This window comes from Thunnus maccoyii, chromosome 18 (genome assembly GCF_910596095.1).
Source record: "Thunnus maccoyii chromosome 18, fThuMac1.1, whole genome shotgun sequence".
NCBI classification, from domain to species: domain Eukaryota; kingdom Metazoa; phylum Chordata; class Actinopteri; order Scombriformes; family Scombridae; genus Thunnus; species Thunnus maccoyii.
Genome location: NC_056550.1, coordinates 27,121,198 through 27,131,651, shown reverse-complemented (window position 1 = coordinate 27,131,651; position 10,454 = coordinate 27,121,198). Strand labels below are relative to the sequence as shown.

The following is a 10,454-nucleotide window of genomic DNA, read 5'->3' as shown; positions in this document are numbered from 1 at the left end:
TCTCTCTTATCTTCACCTCCGAGCCTCCGAGACAGTAAAACATACCGAGTGTGAAGGGCCTCTGACTGACCATCATGCACAAATTAAAACATTCCTTTGTGACCATAAATTTTTCCCACAATCAGTAGTTTTTTTTCATCTTTTCTGCACAAACCATCATCTCACAGTCCCTCAGATTTATATTATGACTCTTATAAAGTCCTGAAGATCAAATAATAATGATAAAACGCTGCTCGTGCACTCAAACGTTAATGAAACAGGATGTAATGCAGGCTGGGCATCGACCCAGGAGCAGCTAGCATCCAAACTTCTCTCCCGTCTGCATTCGATCCTTTTTATTCCCACGTCTAGTTTGGGTTTTGCTTGCAGCCGATCAACACTGCAGCTCATCTGGTCTGTGATGATGATGATGATGATGCTTCATCGTACAGTTTTATACGGTTAAAAGATATTTTCTCATCTTCCCGGATGTTTCACGGATTTCTGACAGATGTGTCGACTCTCAAAAATGTGACAGAAAGGTTGAATTATTTTGTTCAGATCTGTTCACGTTTCCATTTGGACTAAAGACAAATGTTACTTCACTGCAAATAAAACTGTTATAATGAATCGTATTTATTTGTTACGGCTTAAAAAAAAACCTTCAGACACGAGTTGAATACGAGTCGTAGGTGGAAGCAGACACGTCAGAATCACTGCAACACGTCATATAACGTCTCACCAGCAATGAAACGGTTGTATGTTGAAATTAGTCATTTACCATTAAAATAAAACATATAGTCTAATAATCTTTTCAGTATCTATAATCTGTTGTCTCCCGACGCCTCTGCCTGCTCTTCATACTGTTTTTTTAAAGAAAAAACCAAAAGCTTGGAACATTTCCTCTTTAAACACTGTAAATATCAGATTATCTGCTGGTTTCTGTAAACTCACCTCTGACTCTGCAGCTTTCAGTCTTTTTCTCTCAAGACGGGAAAAAACAAACAAATTGGACTCAAGCATCAGTCATAAAGTGAAGGTTTATTAAAACAGTCCAACAGCTCACTGCAAACGTCTTTGGCTGAAAGGAAAAAAAAAAAGATTTCAGTAAAATGTTTTGGCGTTAATGTGATCTGATGTCACGACGTCAAACAGCTGTAAATAAAAGATTCGAGGCTGTTAAAGTTAAACTCAGAATAAAGTCGTGTTTTTAGTGGTTTTCAGGGAGTTTTTCTGTCGCTGCGGTAACAGGATACAGTAAGAAACACGAGTTTAACACTAAAACATGTTGAACTTTAGAGTTATTATATGAGTATATAGAACGACAACAGGAAAATGTTTACGGGATGAAAATATTCCAAAAAAAATATGAAATATATGTAGTGCAAACATGTGAGTGAAATTATGAAAATAGAAAAATATGCAGCATGTAACAAATGAGAAAAGTTGGTTTTGATATTAAAAAAAAAAAACTTATTATGTTTATTTTACAGATAAAGAGATTCTGAGCTCTAAACTGTCTCCAGATCAGGTTTTTATCTGTAAAATTAAATAAACAGACGTGAAGACTGAAGTCTGATGTGTCTTATTCCTCCGTTATTGTCCAGAAACGATTAAAAACACGTCAGTGAGTCACAGCGCTGCACTGAGTCACATGTTCCTTCATCAGGAAGAGTTTAATCACTTTAGTTTGATTAGAAACGACTGATAACAAGAATCACGTCTTCAGTCTCCGGAGAGCAGTTCTGTGTAAAAATACATCACGATTAACCAGCGAAGCCGCGACGTCTGTCTGTACGATCCGACTGTTTCGTTGTTATTCTTGTACGAATTCGGCTCCTGTTTCAGTTAAAAGTCGGAAACACACTTACAAACGTGAACGTGAAAAGATCAGATCTGATCATTAAGGCCGTTGGATCGTTGTAGTGAGTTTTTATTTTCTTTGAACTTTTATCTCAGTTTTATTAATTTTCTCTTGTTTTATCTGACAGTAAATTGTTTTTTTAGCAGTTTTGTGGATTTTGAAAAGTGCTCCATAAAGATGATTATTGTTATTATAAGATAAACGCAGCCGAAGAGTTTGACGTGAAGAATCAGTGCAAATTTGCAAAACCGATTAACCGATTAGTCGAATGAAGCAGCAGCTGTTCTGATAATCCGATGATCGTTTGTCATTTTTTAAGCAAAATTTAGTTTGTTTCAGCCTCTAAAATGCTTTTCTTTGTCACACATGATTGTAAACTGAATATATTTGTGTTTTTCAGGATGTTAGTTGGACAAAACAAGACATTTATAGAGGAGGTTTTTACTGTTTGATGAATCGAGAAAACAACCGATAATGAAAATGATCGTCAGGATGAATTTTAGTTCTGATGAACAGTAAAAGGCCATACTGGTAAAAAAAAAACATTTCAGTGAAACCTTTATTTACAGCTCTGGGTGCGGACAGTCATTTCTCCGTGGTGTGACTCTTCATGTGAAGCCTCACGTACGTCTTTCGGTGGAAACCTTTGCCGCAGACCTCGCAGCGGTGCGGTTTCTCCCCCGTGTGCGTGCCGCTGTGCTGCTTCAGGGTGGAGTGGTCGCTGAAACACCGGCCGCACACGTTGCACAGGTACGGCTTCTCCCCCGTGTGCGTCCTCATGTGTCGCATCATGTTGTGGCGGCAGTTGAAGGATTTCCCGCACTCGCTGCACAGGAAGGGCTTTTCCCCCGTGTGGATCCTCATGTGCATCTCCAGGTTCCCCTGACTGTCGAAGCACTTCCCGCACACTTCGCACACCTTCCCGTTTTTGTGAGTTTTCAGGTGGAGTTTTAAACTTTCCTCCGAGTCGAAATGCGTCCCGCAAACGCCGCACAGGTCCGTCGCGTGACTTTTGGCGTGATTCACCAGCGAAACCACGGAGTGAAACATCTTCCCGCACACTTCGCATATGGTCCGCGTCTGCTGCTTTTTCGGATACGACGTCTTGATCTTCTTCTCGCCGTCGTTGCCGTTCTCGTTCTCGTTCGCGTTGTTCGGGTCGAGGTTCTTCTTGTTCACGTGAACCAGCAGGTGGCGTTTCCACGTGGAGTAGTCGTTGAAGCATTTCCCGCAGACGCTGCAGGGATACGGCTTCTCCCCCGTGTGTATCCGGATGTGTCGCATCATGTTGTGGCGGCAGTTGAAGGATTTCCCGCACTCGCTGCAGTTGAACGGTTTCTCTCCCGTGTGGATCCTCATGTGCGTCTCCAAAGCGCTCGAGGTGCCGAAACATTTCCCGCAAACGCTGCAGATCCCGGCTTTCACGTGCGTCTTCACGTGAGCCTGGAAGCTCTCCTCCGTGTCGAAGCGTTCCCCGCAGACGCCGCAGACGTCCTTCGGGTGAACCTCCATGTGATTCACCAGAGAGACGTTGGCGTGAAAAGCTTTCCCGCACACTTTGCAGCAGATGCGCGGTTTGGCTTTCTTGGCGGGATGCAGCTTCGCGTCCGCCGATAAACGAGACGTCTTCCTCTTCTTCCACTTGCCGTCGCTGTCGTCGCTCTGAGATCCAGCGCTGCCCCTCCACTCCTCGTCGCTGTCGTCGTGTTCGGCCGCGGAGCAGCTGGAGGACGCCGCGGCGTCGTCGTCGTCGCCCTCCTCCTTCGTCTGGCTCTGCTCCGCCGAGGTGCTCGGCAGAGGATCTCCTTCTCCTCCTTTCTGGTATTCGGACTGCAGCTGGTCGAGCTCGTTCTTCACGTACGGAGGAGTGAAGATGAACCTGATGGTGCTGTCTTCCTCTATGTCCTGAAGCTGCTCCTCCTCCTCCTGACCGCTGGGGAGCTCCTCCTGGTTCTTCTCCGTCTGCGGAGGCTCCTGGTCCACACCGGAGCTCCACTCCTGCTCACAGCGCCCCTCATCCTCCTCCTCCTCGTCCTCCACTTCCTCCTCCTGCTGCTCGGAGAAGAAGTCTTCATCCCAGACGGAGAGAGCCAGCTGCGGCTGGTCTGCAGGAAAAAAACAGAAGAAACTTTTATGAACTCAAAAGAAATGATGCTGGTTAATCATATTAACCAGAACATCGAATGTAAAAATGTTTTCTTGTTTATTCTACGTCGTCCCTCCAGGATTTCAAGGTTTTTTTGTAATTTTTGCAGCCAAAAATGTTTCAAATGTCTCAAAAATTGTGATACAATTTGCGATGTTTTTGGAGGTAAAATTGCAGGAATTGGGAATGTGATTTTTTTTTTTTTAAATACGACTCATGAAGAGTCTCATGTTATGGCTTCAATCATTACTGCACATCACAGAAACAACTATTTCACTGCTAATTATTGAATTTATTTTTAACAGGAGAACCATTTTCACTTTCAAAGTTTTATAAAAAAAAGAAAATAAATCACAAGCGTCGGTTGATTTGGACGTTTCATGTGGAAAAGTTGCAGCAATTTAGTGAAATTGCAAACTTACAGACTTTAAGAAGACGTCTTGTATTAGCGTTGATTAATGCAATCGCAAAATCGCAGTTTCCTGGAGAGACTGACTAATGCGACGAGTTACGTTGATGCAACTTGTCATGTTATTATCCTCATTAATTGCATACTGTATATACTATTTACACTATGAACATCTGAACATTCCTGGTTGATATTTTGTATTTTATTCTCTTCAGTTTAAAATTGAAGCCAGCAGCAGCTCTTCTCACTGAGATTATATTTGACATATTTTTTATTGTAAATTTCTTTTTTTCCTTTATTATATTATTTAGGATTACTTCATTTTGTGTATTTTTGACTGTTATGCACTAAGACAAAGTCCTTATATGTGCAAACTTTACAGAGCAATAAACCTGATTCTGATTTCAACTATTAGTTATTTTCATTAATGATCAATCTGCTGATTAGTTTGCGTTTCATCCACCTCAGTGTCATGACTTTAAAACTTTCTGAAATATCAGAGAAAGAGATGCAGCACAAAGGGATGCACACTGTGTCACAAAGCATGTTCAGTCAGGTGTCCATAGTAACAGTGAGAGGTTTTCCTCGCTGTAATCATTCCTCCTGTTCATACTGGATATTAAAAGATCCTTCAAATGTGCTTTCAATGTTAGTGATGGAGGCCAAAATCCACAGTGTGTCCACACAGTCATTTAAAAGTCTGTGTGAAGCTTCTATTCAGCTTCAGCAGTCTGAGTTAGTCATATCAAGTGGATATCTGACACATTTACAGTCTTTTTAGCATCAAATTCCCTCTTTGTGTTTCCCTGTTGAGCTGCAGGTGGAAGTATAGTAACAAAAAGAGGAACTTTGGCACTAAAAAGACTGTAACGTTGAAAGATATCTACTTGATTTGACTCATTTGGACGCTGAAGCTTCATATTAGCTTCAGATTAACTTTTAAATACATTTTTTGCACAGAAGGAGGACTGTGGATTTTGTCCTCCATCACTTCCATTGTAAGGTCATTATGAAGGGATCTTCTAATGGTCAGTAAGAGGAATGATTACAGCAAGAAGAATAGCTTTAATGTTCATTTGGGCTTCTGACTGTTGGTTTAAGACAAACTTGAAAAACTGAACCCGTCCTTTAATGTCATGCTGCTTGGTGGATATATTATATACCAGATATTAAACCATACATTTCAAATAGAGAATATATCTTAAATCGTGGCCTTTCATATACAGACGTTTACAGATATAGAAGCAAACTTTACATTTCTAGATATTTCACTAGAGTTTGGCTTCTCTCCAGTAGGCAGGTTGTATCCAACCCCGGAAGGACCTGTGCGGCTTGTAAACCTGAGAATGAACCTGCTTTAACATTTACCAACTTTAGCTACCAAAGTATTAAATGTCCTGTCATATTAATAAAAGCCGATGACGTCGCTAACTCACTAAATATTTGTGTCGCACTTCATTTTCTCCAGGAAAGTGGGCGTTGACGGGACGCGATATTTTTTCCTAGGATAGTGAAGATACCACCCGCCCTACTCTGCCTCTGATTGGCTGATCCTGATCTTCTTACCCTGATCCTAACCAACCCAACCTACAAAGGCGACGAGTACTAGCCAATCAGAGGCAGAGTAGGGCGGGTCGTAACTTCGCCGTCCTAGGAAAAAAAAATAGATCGCTATCAGATAGCGACCCAGTGAATAGCCGGCGCCGGGTCGTGGCTAAATAATGAAAGCATGCCAGTGATCCACAAACCTGAGTGTTTGTTAATGTTTATTTCAGGTTTAGAAAGTGTCTTTAGCATCCTGCGCTGCCGGCGGATCTCCCGTCTGGAGAGCAGGATCTCCTCCTCGTAGCCCGCGATGGCTTTTTTAACCGCCTCGAAGATCTCCTCCGCGGCCGCAGACAGCCGCTCGTTAACGAGCTCTCTGAGCCGCAGGACGCTGGACATGATGCGGGCGGACTCTCCGCTGGTGAACCGGCGGCTCGGACAGCTGTTCAGCGGGGTTTTTTTAATGTAGTTTTTGTTGTGAAAACGGCAGCGCGACGTGCAGCGGCTCACTGTAGTCAAGCTAGCTGACCAGTGATGTGTCGGCCGTGAACGAGTCTGAACGACGGGAGCCGGTGTTACACCGAATATGGTGACCTATCAGATTCTGTGACCTGCGGTGTTGGAAGAAGTAACTCAGATCCTTTACGTAAGTAGAAGTATTAATACCACGATGTAAAAATACTCAATTACAAGTAAAAATCCTGCATTTAAAATCCTACTTAAGTAAAAGTTTTGAGGTATTACCAGCTACATTTACAGAAAGCACAAAAGTAAAAGTAGTTTGAAGAAAATCGGGCACTTTTACTTTTATTTTAGTGCTTTAAGTAGGATTTTAAATGCAGGATTTTTACTTGTAATGAAGTATTGTGGTATTGATACTTTTACTTGAGGATCTTAATAGTTCTTCCAACACTGCAGGGTCACAACCTCTGGAGGGTCACCAAATACAGTGTAACACCTGCTCCTTCTGAGAGCCGATTTCTTTTTATTTTAAAGTTGTTTTACTGTTTATTCTGAAGATTTTTCTCGTGTGAACTGTTTATCAGATACTTGTTTATCTATGTGATTTGCACTAAAAGTCGAGGTGAAATGAATCCCTGGTCATATTGTGCAGCTATTTAACAATATATGCAAAAAAAAAAAACAACAACAAAAAAATCAATTTCTTTATATTCTACACACAGCTGTGTAGCACTACGATCAACCTAAATACAATATGTAACCAACAAACTGTACATCAAAGACACAATAATAATTATCACACAACAAAATACATAAGAAACGTAAAATATTGCACATGCCCTGAGAGATAAAATATAATATAAATACCTAAACATTATAAAATGAAGAATGAAATCATAGAAACTAAAAAAAACATAATTCATAATGCATAAAGATAAATGCAACAGTGCTATAGATGTAGGGAGGACAGAAAGCTTAAAGCAGCTGTTTTTACATTTGCTGACTCTGTAACGTCTAACTGGAGGTGACAGATCATATTCAGAATATAAAATGTGTGAAGCGTCCTTCAGAAATCAGTTCTCTCACAGTAAATGTGAAGGGACGGGTGTTCTTTCTTCCAGATCACTTTCATTGCTATTTATATGGAAATCCAATCATGTTTTCTTCCTGTAAAACAAAATACGACGCGTGCTTACGTAGGCTTGAACCGACCGGTTTCAACCAATAATATCGTGACATCAAACAATCAGTCTTCAACTTTTAGCAGCACAGAGTTGAGATTCATTATAACACGCCCACTTTTCAGCGTTTAATTTTCATCCCAACATCACATTTCGCCTTTCTTTCCTGTTTCACTCGGAAATACGTCACGATACGGAAGTTAGATTCTCTCGAAATGCTGTTTCATCCGGACTTTAAATCTGTTTTGTACGGAAGCCGCGAGCTGCCGAGTTTGCAATTTTTTTTTTTTTTTTTAAACGCCGTTATCTCAAGATCACAAGTTAATTATTTTGTTACCTCGAGATAACGAGGTAATCACCTCGTTATCAGGGGAAGGTTGTCTCCTCTTATTACTTGTAATGTTAATCAGTTATCAGGAGCGCCACGTCAGCGTTAGTGACGGGAGAGATTCAAGTGATTCATATGAAGCCGTTGTGTTGAAAATGTTTCACTGTTTCAAAGTATTTGATACAGTTAAAATGGCGACATCTGCTGGGCAGCTTTGACTTTGCTTTTATATGTAAAGATTCAGGGCAAGACGTCATGAAACAGGAAAAACATGTGTAAACTCACCGCTGTCATCGCTTTGATGTCATATTTTACTCAATAATGGTTATTTACCAAAAACTGTCTCCGTGTGTTGATGTAGAAATATATGTGGAGATAATTAATCATCTGTTAATAAGGTTCATTGTTACCCTTTACTAGATTTATAAACTCTTTGATGAATTATGGATGAATCCTCCCCGACAGTCATCTTAGAGGCTGAAATCAGATGATCAAATGAACCAGACGTTCATTTTTGAATTTTCCATAATTATCCCGTGATCTCGATAAAACAGAAGTCGTTATCTGAAAAAAATCTGCCTTTTTGTTCTCGATTACAAGATAAATTAACCCGTTATCAAGAGAAAACAAGCTTTGTTATCTCCAGATCATGATAATAATAATAATAATAATAATAATAATAATAATAAACTTGTACTGTTTAATATTGTTCTTGTCAGTTGTAGTTTTAACTGTATTTGTTTTTAAGTGTTTTAAATGTGTTTTGTTGAGCCTTGTAAGTTATATTATTATTATTATTATTATTATTATTATTATTATTATTATTATTATTATTATCTCGAGATAACAGCATTAAAAAAACTAATTGCAAGCACGACACTTCTCGGCTTCCGTACTTTTGTGCAAAAGTTCATTATACTTGTTTTTTTTTATTGTGCCAATGAAAAGTTATCTAATATTAAGTGTTGTATGAATTGCATTCAAGGCAACTTTATTTATATAACACTTTTCATACAGAGGGTAAATTCATAGTAAATCACTGATAAAACAGACGACACGGCGTCACTTCCTGTAATGTTTATAATAAAGATCATAAACGTTAAACCAAGTCTACGCCTGTGAAATTAAATTATATTGATGTGATGTCTTGAAGTCTGAATCTGATCCAAATCTTACTGTATCGTTATCCTGCTGATTATTTCGCAGATAAACTTATTGACCGCCAGCCGCTAAACCAACGCTGATGCCCACCCACATTCCACATAGACCCGCCCTACTCTGCCTCTGATTGGCTGGTACTGGTACCTGCCGTCGTTGGTCAGGTTTGGGCGTGAGGAGTGAGATTGGTTAATGTTAAGGTAAGAATATCAGGCTCAGCCAATCACACACAGAGCCTTTTGATTTATTTGTTGAAATATTTTTAAAGCCTCGAAAGTCCTGAAAGATACTTTTTTTTTTTTTTTGGTGCACACAATAGATAATAAACTGCATTGTGCCTTTAATATAATAACGTCTGCAAACAAGACGGATCTATTATCTCGTGCACTAATGATAGGATAATCTAATAAACACCAGATGTGGATGACTTGAGAGATCGAGATGCATATCTGCTCACAAGATAACTAATTAAATTTAAAAAAAATGACCTTTTAGGACTTCTGGGCTCAAAGATCTACAACATTATAGATATACTGTATTTATTATGTGTATTTATGTACATAGATGCATGTCTTCCTCTTTAAATATTGTAGTTTCCTTTTCTTTCTTCAGTGTTACAACCTTGTTCTATTATACTTTTCATTGTGATTTAATATCTAAATGTTTTCATACGTTGTTAGTGTGTGAAGCATGAAGCTGCGTTTCACTGTTTTGTATAAAGAAGCTGAACCTTGAAACTGTTTCATCAAAAGGAACAAAAACACTTCAGGATCCAAAGTAAAGATGTTTAAATAATAAAATCCACTAACGAACGTAGTCTAAATGTCTGATTCTTTCCTTTAAACGAGCAACATCTGTAGTTTTATTTTCTGTCTACATGATGATGATGATGATGATGATGATGGTGTGTGTGTGTGTGTGTTTGTAAAGTCCACTAGATGGCAGCCTTCCCAAACTAAACTCCACCAAAGTTCTTCACATTTTAAAGCAGCAGTGGAACCGTTAAAGGACAGTTCCACAGTTTTTTCAAGTGTGTCTTAAAACAACAGTCAGGATCCTAAATGAACAGTGAAAGAGGCTGAAAACAAACCTACACGTCCATCATTCTGTCAAGGACACACTTTACTGGAAATAATGCTGTCTGTCCTCCGATTAAAAGGGGGGGGGGGGGGGATTAAAAGATCCTTCAAATGTGTTTTCAATAGAAGTGATGGAGGATAAAATCCACAGTGTGTCCACACAGTCATTTAAAAGTCTGTGTGAAGCTTCTATTCAGCTTCAGCAGTCTGAGTTAGTCATATCAAGTGGATATCTGACACATTTACAGTCGTTTTAGCATCAAATTCCCTCTTTGTGTTTCCTCGGACAGTGTTTCCCTGTTG

At 39.7% G+C, this 10,454-nt stretch overlaps 1 protein-coding gene across 3 annotated transcripts; it reads right to left on the bottom strand.

Annotated features, from left to right (window-relative positions):
- Positions 1-1,001: 1,001 nt before the first annotated feature.
- On the bottom strand, positions 1,002-6,568 carry LOC121884468 (gastrula zinc finger protein XlCGF57.1-like). 3 transcript variants are annotated; one of them, XM_042393306.1, is made up of 3 exons: positions 6,147-6,568; positions 2,401-3,948; positions 1,002-1,060 (listed from the first exon to the last, which is right to left on the bottom strand). In XM_042393306.1, the coding sequence occupies exons 1-2, from the start codon at positions 6,340-6,342 to the stop codon at positions 2,429-2,431; spliced, it is 1,716 nt and encodes a 571-aa protein (XP_042249240.1). In that variant the 5' UTR covers positions 6,343-6,568; the 3' UTR covers positions 1,002-1,060; positions 2,401-2,428. The 3 variants fall into 3 exon arrangements, with proteins under 3 accessions (XP_042249240.1, XP_042249241.1, XP_042249239.1); XM_042393307.1 differs by having other exon boundaries at positions 2,411-3,948; XM_042393305.1 differs by lacking the exon at positions 1,002-1,060 and having other exon boundaries at positions 2,385-3,948.
- Positions 6,569-10,454: the final 3,886 nt, after the last annotated feature.